Below are 24,094 nucleotides of genomic sequence, written 5' to 3'. Positions count from 1 at the left end.
CACCAGCTTATGTTGCTACCATACCTAAATGAAAAAATTTATTAAAGTATATAAAACATATTCAATGATTTAAAAAAATATTCAAAAGAAGCTCTTAAATCTACAAAATCTAACTCCTTACTGAGTTCTATCTGTCTGTCTAAAAATAAAAATTGAGATAAAATTACATACAATAAAATTGCTAATGCTACATTCGTACTCAAATAAAATCTAAATGATAAAACTTACTTAAGTCGCTGTCAGCTTGCCCGTCTAAAATAAATTTTTATTCTCATTGCTCCTAATCTATAAATAAACTTAATAATATAAACTATACATAAACTACTATATACTATAAAAACTAATATAAACTATAAATAAGCTACTATATAAATATATATGTGTGTATATATATACACATATATATATATATATATATATATATATATATATATATATATATATATATATATATATTTATGATAATGCGGTAGTGGTGTAGTGGTAAAGCGCTCGCTTCATAAGCGAGAGGTTCCGAGTTCAATCCTCACCACGTCCCTGGTAGTACCGCGCTCAACTTGTTTCTCCGCGCAGCGGCCTTGTTCGTCGAGGTTCGTGTTTCGGAGTTATAGAGTTGAGAGAGGGTTATAACCACTATTAAGTAGCCTCCTCATCTGTAGTGGTCTTCTAGGCTTCTAGGCCTTGAGGAGGTGAATAACAAAAAAAAATAAATATATATATATATATCATATATATATACATATATATATATATATATATATATATATATATATATATATATATATATATATATATATATATATATATATATATATATATATATATATATATATATATGATACTGCTACAAACTTTAAGTAAGTAAATCTTGCACTGGATAAATTTTTTGCGTTGGCTTAATTAAAAATATTTACTAAACTTCACTAAACTTTGTATACTTAACTAAGGCCTCTTTTTAGTAATAAAAAAATAATAATGCTGTGTTTATAGAAAACAACACAACATTTATTAACCTCATAATTATATATTACTAAAATGATTTTAGAATGGCATGGGTTAGAGTTGTCAGTAGAAATTTTGGGATATTCAAGGACTGTGCAAGAAATAAGAATACACAAATTCTCAAAAAAAAAAGCTTTCAAAGTATTAAACAATTTATACACAAACTGATTTAAAATGTAAAACAAAATCTTTTTATTTTTTTTCTCTGTCTTTTTATAAAAGCAACAATGTTATTTGCAACAATGAATCACTGACTCTTTTTGATGTTATTAAAATAAATATTTGAATTAACAGTGTGTATAATTTCTTTTCAACAATTTTGGTGATTTAAACATAAAAATGGTTGGTAACTTTCTCAACTGTCATGAATTAACTTTGCTGATTTACGGTGTTGCTTTTGAGACTGATAAATAACATCAAATACATGATCTAGCATAGCAAAACTGTCACAGATATTCTAAAAACGGTAACAATGGAGTTATTAGCCCACCACTGTACAATTTATTTAGATAGTTATAATCATTCGATCCTGTTAACAATTTTGAGTACAAAGCAGTTTGCAACATACTTTAAACATCTTAATCAGTTTTTTGGCAATGAAACCAGCAATATAGCTGGCAACTTCATGACATTCATCTGATTAAATCACACAATCTAAATCTATTTCTTTGATCTGATCCATCAAGGATCTAGCATGTTGTGTACCTTCAACAGGATTAATATCATTTTCAAAAGTTTGAGTTCCTCCCTTTATTAAACTTTTTATTTGGATTATCTTCTTACTTTAAATAACATCTTTCAAATTGACAAGAAACCTGCCACCACTCATTTGGCAGTATTGTCCTTATCTACTTACTAGCTGATCAATTTAAAAAGTCAATAAAAATTTATAACTATATCTTCTATTAATAAAGCTTGACATAATAAAGTTCTTTGTAGTACTGATGATGTTTGGGGAGATAATGTAAATTTCTCTAAATTTGGAATTTTTGCGTTTTTCCATTTATTTGTCCAGTCAGCAAAAGCTCGAAAAAACTTTTTGTTATTTATAATAACAGCATTTCCAAGATGGTTATTACAAATTTTTTTGAATTTGTAATTGTCCGTTTATTGTAAAGTATCTTTATCTATTATAAAGTATAAATATCTAAACGATCACAAAATAATAGTTTTCTTGCTGCTGCTTTCTTTTTTGTAGTTTCCAGGATGGACAACTTTGTAATTAATTTTCAGTGCTTTTTTATAAAAAAGCTAGGCATTAATATTCATGTCAATATGAATACATTCAGCAACTTCAGGTATGTGTAGTTCATTTTGAATAATTATACAAAACATGAGACCATCATCAAACAGGAAAATAAATATCCTGTTGGTGAATCAGCAACAGGATATTTATTTTCCTGTTGCTGATTCACTGTAACAGAATTAAGATCTTCAATAACATTAAAACTTCTGATATTCATCTTCTGAAAAAAAATCTTTAGTTGGTAGTTTCCTTGGTATAGACATAACTGGAAGAGAAGCTGTTGCTATGCCAAGACGGGTATATTGTAGAAACAGGCTTCAAATTACACAACAAACAAAATCTTTTTGCTGATGTTCCTTTATGTATTTAAATTTCATCAAAATGTTTTAAACAGATCACTAAGTGACAGTAAAGGAATATCTGTTTACAAATCTAACCCATAACTTTTTTAAATCATCATCTTTTGGAAAACCAAAAACTGGGACTACTTCACCATCATTATAACTAGAGTTAAAACCAACAACACAGCATTTATTAACGATTATTATAACTAATAACGAAATAAGTAGCCACAAAAAACAGTTTGGTAAAGTTTAGTAGAAATTGCTATTAACCCAGTGTGAAAACTTTTATCCAGTGCCAGATTTACTTAAAAGTCATAGCGCAATAAACAAAATATTTTGAGAAAGTTCGTTTATCTAATGGAATATACGTTTTTTTGACTGGTCTTCTATTTTTTTTTGATTTAAGCAGAATAGAAGGCTGTGTATTTAAGTAGGCCATGGTTTGTTATTTATATTATAAATAAATTGTTTCAGCAAGTCCAAATTATATAAATTAAAATGTATCTCTAATGTTTATAGCATTACCTTCAAAATTGTTTTTATGAAGGAAGAGTTCGCGGACAAGTAGATTCCCATGTCTTTATCAGTACTTGTAGTGGAGGATTACTGTAAGTATAATAAGTGTTTTTTTAATAAAATGGTTATAAAATAAAGATGGGTAATTCCACATTAAATCATCCAGTCAATTGAATGATGTGTCTTTGTTTATTTTGTTTTATATATTAAATCCTATTTATATATAAAAAAAATTGAATGAGACTTTCAGCCAAAAATGTTGAATTGTTTACCAGATTTGATATGTTTCTGTTTAAGTTTTGTAAATTATTGTGTAGTTAGTAGTGATGTACTAGTTGGAAATATGTGGCTGATGCAGGTACTGATGTAAAGAAAAAGGCTGATCCTGGTACTTAGTTATTACTTGATCAAGAAGTAATAACAATAATACTCCTGTTACTTGTAGCATAAAATCCTGCAGTAGTTCTGCTGTTTTGCAGGACTTGCTTTTCTTAGCAAATGCTAGCAGAAGTTAATTGTTTGTTTCCTGCTTGATGATCCAGATGATAAATGATAAATTTTCTTGACTCACTTTAAAATATTGCCTATGCCTCTTTTTGTAGTAGCTATGCAGCTTTTTCTGCTATTTTGCTAATGAAGGTACAGCTCTGAAGCTCAATTTAAAGTTGTGATAAAGATGGGTAATTCCACATTAAACCATCCAGTCCATTGAATAATGTGTCTTTGTTTATTTTGTTTTATATATTAAATCCTTATAGAAAATTTTTATAGAAAAATAATTGTATGAGAATTTCAGCCAAAAATTATTTACCAGAATGTTTCTGTTTAAGTTTTGTAAATTATTGTGTTGTTAGTAGTGATGTACCGTTTGGAAATATGAGGCTGATGCAGATACTGATGTAAAAAAAAAGGCTGTACTCCTGTTACTTGTAACATAAAATCCTGCAGTAGTTCTGCTGCTTTGCAGGACTCGCTTTTCTTAGCAAAGGCTAGCAGAAGTTAATTGTTTGTTTCTGGCTTGATGATCCTGATGATGAACGATAAATTTTCTTCTTTTTATTGTAGCTATGCAGCTCTTTCTGCTATTTTGCTTATGAAGAGACAGCTCTGAAGCTTTAGTCTCCCTGAGAATACTGCTAATAAGGTTTCCAAACTCTGTGGCAGCTGATAGAAAAGATTCCATCAACAGGACCTTTTTTTTCAACTTTTTGTTATTTAGAAGGACTGAGGCAATCATTAATTGCCATGTATTATCTACAACTGAGTCAAGTTCTCTAATAATATGAGTAGTACTTGAAAATAGTAAATATTACATTTTTGTTATTATTATCAAATGGTTTCAATCTATCTTTTATAAATATTAACTTGACTTACTTTTAGCAAAGTTCACCAAGCCTACTTGCTTTTTGTAAACTCATTTAAATTTGGCTGTTTAAATCTTTAGATATCAGTCATTGATAAGATATATAGATCTTTAAATATTCGTGTTGTTTGGTAATATCTTTTGTTTCTCAAAGACTGTATTAATCAAATGCCTAATTTGGGAATTTTTAGTATCCTCTTTGAAAATTTATCTGATTCAAAAATTAATCAAAATTCAAAATAAATCAATGGAAAGAAAATTAATAACCTGAAGAAGTTGGCCTGGTATGATGCAGGCTGCGAATATTTGTGTGTGGATGTCCTTTAGTGGTGCTCAAACCAATTCAAGAACATGGACTCATTTAAAAATGGTGAAACTGATATGATTTCTAAACTTATTACTTTGTATTAGTATAGATATAAGGATTTAAAATAAAAAAGTATGTCATACAGAAAGGTTTAAAAATTATTGGCTCTTGATACAATAAGCTTTTTTTTACTTGAACTTAGGGCCACTAGCTATTATAACTAGGGACATTCTCTGAAAGTTAGGTTAAACTCTATGATAAATAGATACCAAAGATAGAAACATTAATTTTATTAAAAGTTTGTTGAGTTTTAGATTGTTTTTAATAAATTAATCTATGTTACTTAGAATTTCCAATCTTTAAAAATGTTTAAGCTTGAAAGTTCTGTGCAAAGTTGACGAAAATGTCTCAAAAAAATAAAACGCTCTGCACCAATCAAAATTCAGCAATCTACTTCATTATCAAACAAATTCTTTATCAGAGAAACACATATCGCCCTTAGTACAATCAAACTATATGGACTAGGTACAGGACTTCAACGCTCTTTCAGAATCAAAGTAGGAATAAAATTTTATAAAATTTACATGTAGCCTTGTTTGTTTTGCAGCCTTGAATAAAAGTTGCTTGCAGCCTTGTAGGGAATGAATCAGAATTAGAAAAAAAAAATATATATATATATATATATATGTAAATTCTTTATAACTAATCACCTGACTGGAAAGCATAAATTAGAACTTTAAAGTTTAAAATAAAGTGGGGTGGCCCTAGGTATATGGTGTCCCTAGGTACATGGTCCTTCTCTATTTCTTTATTTTGTATTTCTTATTTAACTGATATTTCAAGTTTATTCTTTGATTTTTAATAAATTTAAACATAAAGATAATATGCTTTTTTATTTACAACCAAGAACTGCTTTTCAAAATCATTATTATAGTCAACAACTTTTTTTTTATTTAAAAGGTTTTATTTTATTGCAGAAACCTGTCAATTACAAAAGAAAATTTAAAAATGTTTCATATAAAAAGTTAAACTTTTAAGATTAATCCTAAGCATTATTTCTTTTTGCAATACAATCAAAAATACAATTAATTTTTTCCTTAAATTTTTAAATTAGTGATTATTTTTGCCAAAATTTTCAGTAATTTTAAAGTTTATAATTTTTTTTAGTTTTCAGAAAAATGAAAATTGGTTTGATGGGTTTCTGAAAAAAAAAATTTAATTAAGTATTTTGAACAGATTAGGAAATTTTAATTTTAATTTGGGTATGATTAGTTTAAATATTTTGTGTTCAGGTTCATCTTGGATAATGTTATTTGATATAAAACTATTAGAAAAGTATTTATATCTTCATTGTCTTTATAGTATATCTACTAATAAATATTAAGTACATGGTTGGGTATTTCAGTGATAGCTCTCTATATCACTCTGCTAAGTCACTATTGATAATAAAGCTTTATTGATGCACTTTTTTACACTGTTTTAGTTGATTTAAGTACTGTAATTGAAAACAGACATAGCGAAAAAAAACCTTTAGAGCTGAAGGGTTTTGGAATAAGCCAAAACCATGGGAGGTGGAGCCATAGATTTTCAGAAAGAGGCAGACCAGAGTCGTTAAAAAATTGCAAGCTCCTTGGCTCCCTTTAATTTAAATTATCAATTCAATTTATCATTTATGTAGTAGATTTCTTGAAAAGCCTTTCATTCATTTTATGTCCGCCGTATCTGGGAACTAGCAGCTCAATAAACATTTTGAAAATAATTTTTTTAATACATAAAGTATAAAATCAAAATTTTTTAAAATATTGTTACCAGAGCCAGAGCAAAATTCATAAGAGCCAAAGCAATAAGATTAAGAAATATTGGGTTTGAAGCCAGAGCCACAAGTTAAAAAAAACTTGGTGCTATACATAATTATTAAACCTATGAACCGCTTGGATTTGTAATTTTAATTTTCAATTTTCTTTTATCTGAAATGATGCAAAGCTATCCCTGAAATTCTAAAGAAAAACCAACTAAACTACTTTTGGTATTTTTAATTCAAGAAAAATAATAAATAACAATAGTATAGACAAATAATAAAGAAAATATTAATTAGTAACTAATAATAAAGAAAAAAAGTAATAACTTAGTTGAACAAAAATTGTTGTACATCATTTAACAGCAATTATTAATTATAAACTCTTGTAATGGTATTTTCATTTTATTTATTAATTGAGTTAAATATTAATTTTTTAGAGGAACAATCAAAGATAATAAAACACTATACAGTATAATGCCTCAGGTATTCTTTAAAGTTATATTTTTTTTTTAAATGCATTTTTAGAGACAGCACGCATAAAGTTATTATTTTTACATACAACTATTTTTTAATACTAAGCTATAAAAGTTATTAGTTAAAAATACAAATTTTATTATTTTAGAAAGTAATAAGAAACTTAAAGGAAACAAAGAAAATAAGATGTTAAACTCTAGAGCCTGCTTATTTAAATAAAATTTTGCACTCCTTAAGTCCCAACTCTGTAACAACAAATTAATATCCTGAGATACTGATAACATTTCATAAACTTTAATTTCATAAACAATACGTCATGACAGTATTTCATGGATATTATTAAAAGTTTAAGTAATTTATCTTTAATCCAACTTTTTCAAAGCATTTTGTCTTTTGAATTATCAACATTAAAAATCCTAAAAAATGCAATTGCTTTATTAAGTAATTTTTTTTTAATAGCAAATTTAATATATTTGGTGTAAATGTATGATAAAAATGGAAATCAAAACAGTCTTTTTTGTTATTAAATAGAAATAATATGGAATATCATGGTTTGAGCACCCATAAAAACTATGTTTGCTGTCTGAATATTCCTTTACTTAAGTTTTTTCTTCAAAAAGTTTTAAATTTCATCATATAATCTTTAAATTTTTGCATAATTTGCGTCAAACTGTTGTTGCACGATTTTCACCCTTATGTTACAATATGTATGTTTATGTTTTATTTGAATCTTTGGTGTGGTGTTAACCAGTCGATGGCTAGTGGCTACAATCATATATCAGGCTGTTCACCTTTATTTTTAGCTTTTCCCTAAGAATTTTAAATTGTTTTTCTTAATGGATATTCAAAATCTCGTAAGGAATGTGTGAAAGAACTGCTTACAGAAGTAAATCTTTTTCACTTCTTTATATCAGGTGAGGTTCAGGATAATTTACTGTAACATGTAATCCATTAAACGTGGCCCATGTCCTGCTATGTAGGATTTGCATTTTTAGACAAAGGTGGGAAAGTTAACTCTGACTCAAAATAATCTAGCCTTTGGGCTCTTAGTTGAATGAAGACTAGAGGTAGAGTCTCGATAAATAGTAACACATAGAGGTAGCATCATAGAGGTAGCATCTTAATACTTATATTAGATAGATGTTAACTGCATTTTGCATTCAGCTACTATCTTGTTGGAAACCTCCTAAGCAAAGACTTTATAAAATTTATTCAATAAAATAGATAAAAATAACCGAGGCCAAAACCTTTGTGGCACTCAAAAGGTACTGGATATAAAAAATGTTGGCTTTCAGAACCAATGTTAATACTGCAGTTAAAAATTAATAATTTTATTATCTTAAAAAGGTACCCATAAACACTAAAATTTTATATAAAGTGACTTGAAGAATGGAGAAGACCTTCATGCCAGACCTTTTCAAAGTCTTTAAAATGTCATTAATAGCTTTTGCCATGATGTCAATAGCTAATGCAACAACAACAACAATAACAACAAGATATTTATTTTTCTTTCAGGGTTAGGGTTAGGGTCAGGGTTAGGGCTATACAATAATATTATAATCATACAATAATATTATAATAATGATAAATATAATAATAGTAATAATAAAAAAAATTTCATAACTCTATTGATTGTAGTAAGTAAAAATAATTGCTTGATAAAAAAATATATATATATATGTATATATAAAAATGATAATAATATAAAGTAATATAATAATGAGTAAAAATAAGTTATAAGTATTTAATAATAATAACTAAATGATTGGAAGGGATGGTGTCACTCAAACAGAATTCTGGTCGAAGGAGTGACAGCAGTTTTTAAATATAATATGATTAATGATAAGCATACACACATAGAACATACATAAACAAAGTAAACATTTAAAAATCGTACTTTGATGATAATAATTAAAAATAAACAAACAAGAAGTTAATGATAATAGATATAGTAATCATAATTTAAAAAATAAGAGTGTATTTTAAATGTTAAGTGAAAATCATGTCAATAAGTTAGAATAAAATTGTTCTCAGAATTTTTAAAAAATGTTTTAAATTAAGAAAAGTTAATAAAGGTGTTTAAAGTTGTAGTTTTTTGAACTCATTCACTATGCATACAAGACTCTTGTTCCATTCACAAATGCACTGATAGACAACAGAATGTTTACCATACTTCTGAGTTTTAAATGATAGTACACTAAGTTTTCCATTATATATGTTTCTAGTAGAGTATCTATGTAATAATCTACTTTCTGTAAAAAAGTCTGCTTTAGAAGAGGGTAAATTTTTATTAAGAGAGTCAAAAACAAAAAGAAGATTAGCAAATTTTACAAGCGCTGAAAAGTCACCGAAAGATTCTGATGTTTTTGACTTAAAAGGTTGGAAGTTCATAATTCTTATGGATTGATGTTGAGAGGACATCAATTTTTTGATGTAATATTTGTCATTTTGTCCCCAAATTTCACAACAGTAACTAAGGTGCGATAAAAATAATGCACAGTAAATATTCTTTAGTGTGAATTTATCAACATTATGACGAAATATTGAAAGTGCGCCATTAGCTCGAGTTAGTTTCTTGCGTAGCTCATCAATATGAAAATTCCACAAGAGATTGCAGTCAATCAAAACACTGAGATATTTAATAACTTTTGTAGAATATAACCATTTATTATTAATTTTAATTTTTAAATTGATGTTTTGATTGTGTTTTTTTCTAGAAGATGAGAAAAAGATTAATTCAGTTTTTTTTGTGTTTAAACATATTAGGTTAACATTTAACCAGTGAACTATACCTTTTAGATCCAAATCGATGTTTTTACATAGAGAATTTTAGGGTTTGTTGATATGCAGTAAGTTTGTATTATCAGAAAAAAGGTGAGTTGATGAGAAGCGAATAGAGTTGTTTATGTCATTAACATAAATTAAGAACAAAAGAGGACCAAGAACAGAACCTCGAGGAACACCACACTCAACAGATTTATTAGTAGAATTATAGCCATTAATACTTACAAATTGTTTACGATCTGTACAATAAGAGCGAAACCAGTCACTAACAACACCACGAATACCATGGTGTTCTAATTTAGAAATCAAAATGTTATGATCAAGGGTATCAAAAGCTTTTTGTAAATCTACAAACAAAATGACCAGTGTCGAGAGCTTTTCTGATTTTTTCACTTATCAATGCATGGCAGGTAGAATGTTTTAAATGAAAACCAAATTGAAATTCATTTAAACAGTTAAAAGAGTTAAGAAAAGAGTACACTCTGGAATAAGTTTTTCAAGAAGTTTACTAATGTTAGAAAAAGAGAAATAGGTCTGTAGTTAGTACATAAAAGTTTAGAGCCATTTTTAAATATTGGAACAACACAAGATAATTTTAGAACATTTGGAAAACTTCTATTTACGAATGAATTATTAAATAGTATAGAAAGAATATTTGAAAATTCATAGTTAAAATCGATAAGAATGTTTGTGGGAATGCTATTTGGGCCTATTGATTTTCTCGGCTTCAAATTAGATGTAAGAGATGAAACTTCAGGAATATTTGTTGGAGATAGAAGTAGAATATGTAAATTTGGATATTTAAGATATTTTGTATAATTTATGTAAGACAAATGAATATTGGATTTAAGTTTATGTGCAACGTTTGTGTAAAAAGTGTTAAACTTTTCAGAGAAAAGATTTATTAAATTATTAGTTCCTTTCCAAATTTTGTGAAGATTTTTTACATTTTCTGTAAAGTACTTTTTAAAATACATTTTTTTACTGAGCTTAATTAAGGTAATTATCATGTGTTTATATTGTTTGAAAACAGTTTTAAATTTGTTTATGTTCCTAAAATCTTTTGATCTTAACATTAAAAAGATTGCGTATTTGAATCGATTTTAAGATTTCCTTTGTAATCCAAGGTTTAATTTGGCGCTTGAAGTTCTTAATACTTATTTTTTTAAGTGGAGCGTAGTAGTTCAAAATCAAGGTTGTCTCAGAAATAAATGTTTGGAAACAAGAGTTAACACCATTGTTTTCTATAAGATTATCCCAATTAATTTTTAATAAATCTGGACTAGAGTTTTTTCTATTGAAATTTTAAAATTTCTGCGATATAAATTGTGATTGCATGGTATAAATAACTTATTAGAATTAGGACAAATACAAATTTCCTGAAATAATTTCATTAGTTATTAAATTAGAAAAATATTGTCAATGATTGTAACAGAGTGGTTAGTAATTCTGGTTGGCAAAGTGATAAAAGGGCAAATATTATAAAAAGAAAGCAAGTTTAAAAAATTAGACGTTGCAGTGTCATAATTTGATTGTATCAGATCAATATTATAATCACCTAGTAAGAAACCTGATTTATTTTCAGAATTTATTTTGTGAAGTAGGACAGACATGATAATTATAAAATTGTTTATATCCATGCAAGGGTGTTTATAAATGCAACCAACAAATATTGTTTCAACAAATGTTGATTCTAAACAATATGGTGTATAAATCATTAAATCATCCTTTTGTTTATATATTAAATTTTTTGATAAGTGTAATAATGTACCTCCACAAGAAGATTCAGTTGGTGTGTGCTGTAGTTATCAATGAGGATTGGATAAATTGATGGTGTTCCTTTTTTTAATCGTGTTTCAGTTATACCAATAATGGAAAGTTCAAAACTCATTAATGATAGTAATACGTTTAATTCCTCAAAGTGTTTTTGCAAAGACGATATTTTTAGATGAAATAAAGAGAGAGCATTGATTTTGTCAAAGTTTAGTGAACAGAATTTACTTATATCATAATATTTGCAAACTATGTCTATTGATGCAAGGATTTCTTTATCTGTATCTAAAACATGAGATGAAACATAATTATTAATTTGATTAGAAACTTTATTTAAATGAGAAGGCGGAAAGAGATTTATTGACAGAGGTAAATCATCAGTTATAAGAATTTTGTCAGAAGAAAATAGTTATTTGAATTCGTTACTGTTACATTTGTGAATGGAAAGACACTCTTTGTACAACTTACACAATGCTGCAGTGAGCGACTTAATTGTAGTAAATTGTACTCAGTATCAAGCCTGCTGCATTTAGAATGAGTCAAAACAAACAAATGTCACATTAAATTGAGTGGCAATTTGGACCTATTTTTTTTTACACAGATGACAGTTTAAAGTCATAGTTTAAACTAGTGAAAATGAACTTTTGTAATATTTGAAAGGATCTAGAGATAATATTTTAAAGGATCAAGAGATAATATTTGAAAGGATCTAGAGATAATGAATTTTAAGTAAATAGCTATGTAAATAATAGTAGTTAAAAGCTTAATCAATCAATAAGTAAGGTATAAAAAGTATTAACAATAACAATGATGAATGATAATGAAATAACAGTAAAACAAACAGGCAACTGCAAAATAATGATAATAACTTAAATAAACGAATAAAAAACAAATTATAAGTTAAGAAACTAGTTATAAGTATTATAAACTAATAATATAATAAATAAATATTTATTACAATATAACAACATAAGTTATCTAATGATAAATTAGAATCTAAAATAAATATAGATAAAAATGTGATAAATAAATAAAATTGAAAAAATATATATATATACAATAACAGCAAAAAATAAAATCAATTAAAAATACCTTTCTCTTTTAATTTCTTCTGATCTTTTTTTTTTCTTTCCCCCTAATGATCTTTTTTTCTTTTCTTTTCTTTTCTTATATTTAAAATGGATTAAAAATTTGAAGTTTCTTTTGCGTCTTTCTTTTTAAGTTTTACGTTTTGGTATATCTTTCTGTGATTATTTTTTTACTTCACTTAAAAAAGATTTAACGTTTTACTATTTTTGCTTTCTAAATTTTAAAATCTTCTTTTGATGATTGAAATGATTTAAGTTATCAATAATACCGTAAACTTTTTTCTTTTTTTTTTCCCTACTTTATTTCCGTTAAAAAAAATGCCCACCATCCTTGAAGACACTCTACTATGCATGATAGAACCTGTTGTAACAGAAAAGTTCTATCATGCATTAGATGTTGGCAGCATGCCAAAGTCTGTTTTTCTCTTTTTGAGGTTCAAAAATATTTTTTAATAGTAGTTTGACTTGGTGTAAAAAAAAATACTGCTATGGTTGCAGTTTAAGCGAGCTATTATCTCCTTGAATTCTTTTACTGTATCTGTCCCTTCATGTTTTAAAAACTATTATTTATCTAGTTTTTTTCTTTGCATATGAATCCTTTGAAATTTTCTTCTGTTTTCATATTTTCCTGACTGTAATGTACTTTTTTAAAATTGTTCAGTTAACCCTTTATATGCTCTTAACAATGTACTTTGTTTTCCTGTAACTCCCAACATAAATAGCGGTTTCTCGCAGGTTGTTGGGAATAAATTAGTTTAAAAAATAAATTAATACTATTTGCACAATTAGATCAAGTTAACTATATAAGTAGCTACTTATAAATGAACTATATCAATACTTCTATATAGGTAAGATTGACTAGTTTATATTATTAGAAAGATAATAAAAGTTGCCAAGTTTATATTAAGTTGATATAGCTTATATTCAATAAATACAAAGCAATCTAAACTTGTATAATCTAAATCTTGCATTTATAAGTTAATACATATATAAAAGCATAAGCTAATTAAATAAATATAAGATCATATGTAATAAATGTAAATCAATATAACATGGAATTAAAGCTATGTATTAAATATAACATTAATAAGAAAATAATTAACATAAATTATTAATAACTAGTTTTTAAATAATAAATTTTATTTTTGTTTATTTATTTTTTTAAATTTTAAATTTTTTATTACTGATAATCTGATTTTTTTAAAGTTTTATTTTTTATTTTACATTTAGCTTGATCAAAATGGACATTATTTTCGCAAGATAAGAGATATAATTCAAGATAGTTCAGTTCACAGTAAACTTTTAAATTTCATTTTTATGGAAGTTATTAATTGATTTAACAAACTAAAAAGCTATAATTTTTGAATTTACTATAAGAATAAAATTAAAAGTGGATAGACTGCTATTTAAATGCTGTGTTTAGAGAAGAATATGTAATTAGGTTGGGTATATTTTATAGCCAGCCTTTTTGTAAATTTAAGTTAAAAATCTAATTAGTTTTTTGTAAAGTTGATATTTATAGTTGATATACAGCAATCAGGGAGGCTAGAGAGGATGGGGAGGGGAGAGGGAGTAGGGGCAGACATTCTCTTTTAGTAAGTATTATTGTATGTTTTTTAATTAGTTCATCCTGCAAACATTGAAAGTGTCTTTTGTACTGCAAAATTTTTTTTACATAAAAATGTTTCTTAGAAATGTAAAGCAACTGACTAAATAAATAAAAGTCTTTGTTTTTTTGAATTCTACATGTCTCAGCTGTTTTAAGTATTTCATATTTTATACAAATAATAATGCCTTAATGGGTATACAAAAATATCAAGTGCTTTACAAAATAATTGTTATTTGCCATTTATATATGCATATTGATTGTAAATGACTTAAATAGTCAATAGGTGACCTTTCATTTTGACCTTTTTGCTAAACCACTTTGGCCCACTTTGCTGTGTTAGTCCTCCTCTAAAGTGCCGATTACTTAAATATATGCTCCAGTCATGGCAAAATATCATCACTTTTTGATTGCTTAGAATGAGCAGTTGATACTTAGTGTTATCTTTTTTTTTGTGACAACTTGAGGGTTGCAGTCACATTTTTTGTTTCCAACACTTGCAGAAGTTGTATCAAACTCATCTATGCAATTTATCTGAAAGATTTAAATGGCTAATAGGTTTCATAATTTTATTTCATTTTTTGAGTATAATATATATGATTAAAACAAAGGCCTCTATAGATATCATAGAAACCATGGTAGATTATTCTTTTTTTTTTCAGAAATATTATCTTAAAAACAAAAAGAATTTTCTTAACTATATATAATTCTAAAAAGAAACTATGTTGAAATGTTTTTAACTTTGATTTTCATGGTTAACTTAATGCATTATTTTTACTGTGATCTGTTTATGTAAAAGCCTTTAATTCATTTTATCCTCTTATAAAAATCTACTAGTTAGTTACCAGTTAGTTATCAGTTAGTTATCAGTTAGAAACCAGTTAGTTACCAGCTAGTTATCAGTTAGTTATTAGATATTGATTTAATGATTGTTGGTTGGTTCAGAATAAAAGCAAACAATTATGGAATTTTAAATTCTTTTTCCCGTCTTACTAAATACTTTCAGCACTTTTAAGTTCTTGAGGAAATCATCTTTTTTATTTTTGTATCAAAATGTTTTTGAAAGTTCTTTTTTAACTTGGAATAATTAAGAATCAAAATTTATGATCAAATCTAAAGTTAAAGTTAAGATCAAATCAAAAGTTAACGACCAAAAAGTTAGTGTTATGATGGGTTACAAGATAATTTTACTAAAAGTTTCTCATCAGTAAATCATTGTGGAATATTGAAAAAAAAAACTTGCTTTGAAATGAATAATTAAAACAGACTAGAATTTTTGAAGCACTTAGGTAGAGTCACAGTAAAAGAATGAAACTTGATTGAATGGCGAGTAACATGAGAATGAATTTTAGTAGATAACACAAGAGACACCAGCTCTTTAGAGCTGCGCCCATTATAGTATTTATAGAAAGGAGAAAGAGACGACGATGTGACAATGGTTGAAGGTTAGCATCAAGAGCAGGTCTAACCATGCTTACAGTACGTTTTTACACCTTATCTTAAAGACAAAGAGCATCATTTGAAGATCCACTCCAATATGGAAACAGTATTCCATACAAGGGCGGATTTGAGATTTGTAGAGTTAAATTATGCATATACATGTATATAGATAAGGTCTTTGATGGGTATTAAAATTTAATAACAAAGCATTATAAATTGTAGATTTTTCTTTCTTGTAAATTACACAGTTAATAATAAACAACATTAATTCATCATTCCTATATAGTTCAAAAAAAATATAAACATTGCAAAAAGTAGAGTGCATATTTAAAATATAATTGTTGTTTACACATTGTTTGTTAAACTAAATTTTGAAATGCACAATATTGCACACAGAGCTAAACTTTAGTTTGCTAAATGCTTAGGTTAACTAATGCGATCTACTTAGGAGAATATGGAAAACTTCAGTTCCAAGAGTGAAAATTAAAAACTAAAAAGTCTGAACAAAAAGCAATCTCAATTTTTTTTCTCAAATACAACCCACCCACATGTTGTGCATATTGATTTACAAAAAAAAAAAAAAAAAAAAAATACTTGCCATCATTAAGTTTCAAAAAAAAAGTGAAAATCAAGACACACCTATTGTTAAGCATCTAAATAACTCTGGCATCTGTTTCTAAAGTCATTTTTCAATTGATCTTTTAAACCCTATTAAATATAATTTTGGTTGGTTGAGTTATTAAGGCAAACCTTGTTCCTGAGAATCTTTCTAAAAAATTATTTTTGGTTCTGACTTAAATTCCCTTCAAAAAACTAAATAATGTTTTTCTAAGAGCCATAGAATAACATTCTGCAATATATATTCCTATGCAACACTATTATGGTTTACTCATTTACCATAATAGTTCACAATCCAACAATTTCTTTATATAGTAATTAGTTAAGTAACATAAATGGACATTTTATTTGAAAAAAGTTAAGCCTTTAGAGTCTAAAATTAAATTTTAAAAATTCATTTGTTTTTTTTTGCTTTGCAATACAAAGAATCTTTGATGTAAAAGATTTTTCAGGAGAGAGGTCAAACTCATTTATAAAATTTGCTGCCTAAGACCTGTAATGCATTTATTTGTAAAATGTCAAAGTAATGCAAATTTTTTTAAAAATTTTTTTTAAAAAGCAAAAAACATCGAAAAAGATAAAATGAAATGTTTAACATAAAGGTATCGCCTATACAATCTATCTATCTATCTATCTATATATATATATATATATATATATATAGATATATATATATATATATATATATATATATATATATATATATATATATATATATATATATATATATATATATATATATATATAGATATATATATATATAGATATATATATATATATATATATATATATATATATATATATATATATATATATGTGTGTATATATATATATATGTATATATATATATATATATATATATATATATATATATATATATATATATATATATATATATATATATATATATATATATATATATATATATATATATATATATATATATATATAGCAACATCTAACTTCGAAAATATTCAGTACATATCCAGTTTTGTCTTAGCATCAAGTTTGTGAAAAAAAAATTAAATAAAACAGTTCTTTATTACTTATTGTGTTGCTTTTTTGTAAAGATAAAATTTGTTATTATTTTTACAAAAATTTTTATTAATGTTGTTTAGAAAAAGAAACATTTGCAAATGACTTTTAAAACAGAATATTAATGTATTTTGAGTCAATCAGAATGTATAATTTGAATTCAAGCTACTGAAATATGGAATATATTACTTGGGTTAAAATGTAAATCGCACACTTTGATTATATTAAAATATGAAACGCATTTTATATTTTTATAATTGCTTGAATAAAAACATTAACTTCAAAATATACTTAATATGAGTTTCTCTTCCCCTTACATTTTAATAACTAATTTACAATGTGATTAAACAAAGCTTTAAACTTTCTCATTATAAATAATAGTAAAATTGCAATAAAAATGTAAATAAACTAAAATGATAAAATAAATAAAACTTTTTAAAATTCTAATAACATTATTATAATCACGCAAAAAAACTTAACTTAAAAAAACTTTAAATAAGAGAAGAAATATAGTTATTTACTATATTTCTTCTTTTTTTGAGTTTGTAATTAATTAAACTACAAAAGACACAGAACAAAATCGCGAAGAGGTAGGTTACTGAAATTGATTCCTGAAATATGAACAAACAAGAGCTAAATTTTTATTGAGCGTGAATCAAACAAAAGCGTCATCCCTAATATCAGCAAACATTTATTAGATGAACGTATGTATGTGATGTCACCAATCTCAGCAAAAATAGGAAACAATATTTCCATCTGTAAAAGATTAAGGCTGGTTATGTTGTATTTGTAAAGGGTATGGGAGTATTGGAGAAGTGTGGAGAATTTAAGGTGCGAAGCTTTTTAAACATCCACATAGGACATTTACTTGACATCATAATTTAAATAGACACCACGATGCTGCAGAAAAACCCCAACAGGTCAAAAAAACACTTTCAACCAAAGGAACTGTAAACAAACAGATGGTTGATGGCAGCTCACAATACAGAATTTGAGGGTAAGCAGCGCAACCATAACGCCATAAAAAAATTTTTTTAAACTATTTATTTTGTAATTAATATGTACTGGACAGTCCGGGAAAACTTTAGTAATATCATTGAATTTATTTGAGATCTTGGCGATAAAGGGATAGATTCACCCTTTAAAGTTACTAGCAAATGAGCGACATACATGTCAGCAACTAATGTTGATCATTTTATCAAAATGTTAAATTAGACAAGGTCTAATTTAAAATGATAAATTAGACAAGGTTTGCACTAAAGTTGTTATAGCCCATGAATTTAGTGTTCTTTCTGATGAGACAAGTGACAGCAGATATGACTATTTTTTTCTGTTTTTATTAGATATATCGGTTCTGATTCTCATACTATTGAAGAAATATTTCTTGGTTTAGTCCAAGTTATTGGAAGAAAGAATGCGCAAACCTTATGTGAACAAATACAACTAGTTTTAAAATCTAAATCGATAGATATCCAGCAACTGCACTTCCATGGATTTGATGGAACTAACACAATGATTGGGGTGCGTAATGGTTTACAAGCATCAAAGTACATTAACTGTCGCTGTCATAGTTGAACTCTTGTGTACGTGCACTTAATGAAAGAATTTGATGTCCTAGTTAGCATTGATGCTAATATCTTGGGGGTTTGGAAAGCCATGAAATATTTCAGCATGAAAGCCTCATTATTTGATCCAGCCCAAAGTGCTTTAAAACACTTTTATTGTTAATATGATATTAAGGCAAGGTAAAAAAAAACAAAAAAAAAACGGTTTAAAACCGGCGAAGTTATTTAAAGCTGCTCCATCTCATGGCACTTCGTCAGTAGAATTTGTTTCAAGGTTTGAACAAGTTATAAACAGTCTTGATGCAGTTGTTAATTAGAAGTACGATGCCGAGTTGGTCTAACATATCAATTACTTGTTCCTTATAATATACTATTTTTTCTTTTACTTGCTGATGATTTTGTCCCAAGTAATAAATTTGAACTATAATATACTCAAAGGTAAGCTTAATATTAGACCTTATAAAAAATAAGCTTAGCGATATAGCAAACAGTAAAAGTCCATTATTTAACACTCATTCAAATAGATTTCTTGATATATCTAAAGAGCATCAAGGACTAATATGTCGATTAAGAAAAAATAGTTTGTTTAACACAATGTCAACATCAGATACAATTAATTAGTTTTTTAAGAAAGTAGAAGAGGAGATTAAAAGAGGAAGCAAAACCTGCTGTTATTGACAGTGTAAAAATTATTGCACCACTATTGTTTAATTATATTCAAGATATTAAAGATTAAGTCCATCATTTTCTCTCTGAATATAGAGAAATCTTAGTTAACGTTAAAAATTGATAAAAAGGAACCTTTAAATTCAAGCTTTAGTAAAAGAAGGCAAGTTAAAGAGTAGTTACATCATACCATTTAATCAGTTTAACTATCAGTTAATTTGCCGATTAATCGATAGGTATCGATTAGTCGATAGGTAAGCCGATTAATTGGCATTGGCCAAGGCATTAACATAAGCTAATAGGCCAAACCACTACTGGTGCATAGAGTCAACATATATATGCAAATTGCATACCCAATATTGATATATTACCTTTGTATACATACATTAAACATTATTGAAATGTTGAAAAATCATGTTGAAAGATGATTTTTTATGCTAATTTTACTACATTCTAAACAAAGATATCGGCTCAGTATAAAAGCGCTTGATCGCCTTGTGCGAATTTTTTTATTTAGTCCAGGAAATTTAACAACTCAAATTTATGAAGAGCTAACTGACATTTATAGGGACTCAGGGAGACGCATTGATTTATAAAATGTCTATCCTTTCTAATATGCCTTAAATAAATCTTGTTAGTTTATTTTAAAGAAATATATATATATATATATATATATATATATATATATATATATATATATATATATATATATATATATATATTGTTTATTAAATCTTGTAGTTATAAAGCTTCTCTCCCAGGAGAATCTTTTATGTGGTAGTGGTGTAGTGGCAAAGCGCTCGCCTCATAAGTTCCAAGTTTCATCCCCACCAGTCTGGTGCATGTGTTAATGTTTTTTTAGCCTGGAGCATGTGTAAATGTTCAAAACTACAAAAATAAGAAGCTCATTTAATAAATTTTTTAGTGTTCTGCAAATGTTTTATTGTACAATAGTATTATAACAGTATAATTCTTTTTAATTTATTTTAGTGAATTTTATTTTTACAGAAAGTAACATAAAAGATAAGCTGCATGCAAAGTCAAAAAGATCCATTGTAAGTTTAAAATTTTATAACTTTATAACTATATATTGTTTGTTTAATGTTTTTCTTATAGCTTTTTTTTATTACCTTTTTTCCTAGAATAGATATATTTTATGTTTTCTTTTAGGGTCTGGTAAAATTACTTGATATTGATCCTGAATACCTTCCTGATCTTTCAAGAAACAAAACTTTATATGTAGAGTTGTTTGTTAGCTGTGATTACAGAATGGTAGTTAAAACAAAATTAAATAAATTAAAGTACCATTTTTTTAATTATTTATTATTAAATATATATGAAGCTCTTTTGCCGGATTTTGTTTCTATGGTAACCAGGTTTTAAAAAGCAAACATCTTTTTAATCATCATCAATAAGTTTGAATTTTTAAGAAAGGCATTTTTTATCCAAGTTTTTTTTATCCAGGTAAGGTCACGTTCAAGATTAACATTATCACTCTGCTACTGGTATAATGTAACCAAGTACTACCTGCCCCTGCCCCATGCCCTGCTGTCTTGGAGGGTTTGCTTTTTTAGGCAAAGACTAGGAGAAACAAACTCTGCCTTAAAAATCCCTTGCCTTGGGGCTCTTGGTTGAGTAGAAGCTAGTGATCGTGATAAAAATACTTATCCTTGGCAGCTGTTAACTGCATTTAACTAAAATTACCCTGCTTTGGCCCTCTTGGTTGATTTAAGGCAAAAGATGGTGTCTTGATTAAAATACTCATCTTGGGCAGATGTTAACTGCATCCAGCTACCTTCTTGTAAAAGGCCTCCTAGGCAATTACTTTAGGGGTAAGCAGAATAATTCTGCTAACCACCTTTAAACTTCTTTTTCATCTATTTGGCTGGTGTAGATGTAAACCTGTATTACATTTTTTCCTGCCTATAATGATGAATGTTGAATCTTTATGACTCTATTCATAAATTTCTGATTGTGCATCCTTAATAGTGGCTATGCAACTTCTCCTGTTATCTCCTAATGAGGGTACAGAACTTAAAACTTAGTTTAATGTTTCTGAGGTCGGCTGTTAGTAAGGTATTCCGAACTCTTTGGTAGCTCTCAGAGAGGCTGATTCAATCAACAACTGTAAAATATCAGAGTATTAACAGTGCCATGTTGCGCATGAATGGTGTGTTGGTTAATGCTTTTGGTGGGCTTTGTGGAGGCCATATAAGGAACCTTAAGTTTTAACTTTGGGTTAACAGGACTGAGACAACTGCATAGCTGATTGCTTAAAAGACCATACTCTCTGTATGAATAAAGTTTTTTTAAAACTTAAATCATGCCAAAAGTAGCCTAAAACATTAAATATAAAAAACCATCCCTACCACCTTACTGTTTTAATGTATCTTTTACAAATATTTGTGGTCTACGAAGCTACCTTGTACCAGTTGAATCTTGTTAGTTGAAACCCTTTCGAACTCTCTCTCTCATCTTCATGTTTTCCTGACTCCTACAACCTACAACTTTTTAAGTCTACTGTCAAGTCCTTGCTCTTTAACTATATTCTTTTTTTTTTACAGTAGCTCCTAACTTAATAGTAGTTGCTTGCAGTCTTGTTGGGAGTGAATCAGAATTTAAAAAAATCCGGATTGGTTTCCACTATTTTATTATACTTCAAACTAATTATTTTTGTTATAAAAAAGCATTTTAAGCAACTTTACATTTTTAATTTGTTTTCTGACCAAAACTTTAATAATTGGAAATTTAATCATTAGGAAAAATAAAGACTTTTTGTTCTTCAAAATTACTATCGTATTCTACATCAAATAAAGAATTAATGCTGATTTTTTTGCAACAAAAAATTTTTCCTTTTTTAAAAACTGAAAATGTGGATACAAAAACAAATAATTGACACTTCCATTTGATTTATATGCAGAATGCAAACATCTGTATATGTTATACATATTCTCCACTTAACACTTGCATCACATAGTCATTACTGAAATACGAGAAACCCTTGATATAATAAGAAAGAAATTATAACAAATTTTTATAAGAAAAAACTATATATATATATATATGTTAAATATATAAGCCAGAATCTTTGGCTGTTTTATTATGTTCTGTATGTATAAAACAAGTAATTTTAAGTCCACTATATCTCGACTCAAATCCATTTTACTGAACCCTGCTAGACAATCAACAAACCTGCTACTTATCCCAAAATTCCTGCAACATATCAACGAGTTGAACAATTATAAAGAGAGTGAGAGTCTTGAAAAAGAAATAACTGTTTGATAAATGGAGTGCAACCATTTGTAAATGGAGTGCAACCTTTGTACAAGTAATGTCAACTTAACTCATATATAATAAATGTTTTAAATTGAGACACACTCAAAGATTATGCCTTAAAAAAAATACTCTGCCTTCATAACAGAAAAAATACTCTGCCCCCCATAACAAAACAATTTTTGACACACAGTGCTACTTTAAAACCATATGAAAGATCTAAAACTAAGATTCAAAACTTGTATTCACTACAGAACAATATCTTTCTGATTCCACAATTTTTAACAACAAAAAATCCATTACTCCAAAAACCATTGACAATACTGCACTAACACACTAACACTCTTGAGTTTTATCCAAAATATAAATATCTGTGTTCCAAAACTTGGGGTCGACTTTATAACAAACAAGTTTTTATCCTTATAAATACAGGAAAATGCAGTATAAATGGCTCAATGATTTATGATATAGAATAAGAGATAGTATTGCAAAATCTTTACCTTATTACAGCAGTTTAAAAAGAGATAAAGATGCACCACTTCATTTTATCAAACAGGCTTTATGTAATATTTAAAGAGACTTTTAAACACATGATTTTTTTTGTTTATTACCTTATAATCTTAAGGTACTTTAAGGCTATATATTGATGCTTATGATTGACGTTAATGATTGATGTCTATGATTGTACTAAAATAATAATAACTCTTAATAACTCTGTGAATAGTTTAAAACTATTTAAGTTAAATTTCCTTGTTGCAATGGAAATATTACATGTAATGTAAAAAATAACAGTTCAGTTGTTTTAATATTGTCTTTGGCAACTATATAATCCTGTGCATTTCAAACTTCATTAGGCACATGTGTATTTCTGATAACCATCTAGAGTTAGTGAATGTTCTGCATAGAAGTATTGTTAATATTTTTCAAAAGAATATTTCTGTGCATCATACATCATGTACACTTTTGCACTTTTGCACCATACACCATCTTTTTCTTTCCCTTTTTAGTTGTTTTAAGTTTCATGCTTCAAGATTGATGTAAACAATGGTTCTCCAAAGTTTGGGTTATTGCAAGCTTTATCTAGCTTTGAAAATTCTAATTGCATAGGATATGAACCATTTTTAGCCCATGTTTTGAAGACCTGCAATTATTTTCTAGAAAGATATTGCAGTTTTTTTTCTATACTTTTTTGATAT

The 24,094-nt window shown here is 27.1% G+C and overlaps 1 protein-coding gene across 3 annotated transcripts in view; it reads left to right on the top strand.

Moving 5' to 3' along the window:
• The window catches only part of LOC136086778 (adhesion G protein-coupled receptor L4-like), a 141,017-nt gene that overhangs the window by 43,740 nt on the left and 73,183 nt on the right, over positions 1-24,094 (top strand). For 2 of the 3 annotated variants that reach the window (XM_065809265.1, XM_065809267.1), the window contains 5 exons: positions 3,112-3,200; positions 7,014-7,059; positions 13,926-13,989; positions 20,634-20,680; positions 20,796-20,897. In XM_065809265.1, coding sequence (XP_065665337.1) covers positions 3,112-3,200; positions 7,014-7,059; positions 13,926-13,989; positions 20,634-20,680; positions 20,796-20,897 — 348 coding nt within the window. The remainder of the gene's footprint in view (positions 1-3,111; positions 3,201-7,013; positions 7,060-13,925; positions 13,990-20,633; positions 20,681-20,795; positions 20,898-24,094) is intronic. The other variant, XM_065809266.1, reaches the window with a different exon arrangement.

Source organism: Hydra vulgaris, chromosome 11 (genome assembly GCF_038396675.1).
Source record: "Hydra vulgaris chromosome 11, alternate assembly HydraT2T_AEP".
In the NCBI taxonomy this organism is placed as follows: Eukaryota; Metazoa; Cnidaria; class Hydrozoa; order Anthoathecata; family Hydridae; genus Hydra; species Hydra vulgaris.
This window is presented reverse-complemented; position numbering and strand designations above follow the sequence as displayed.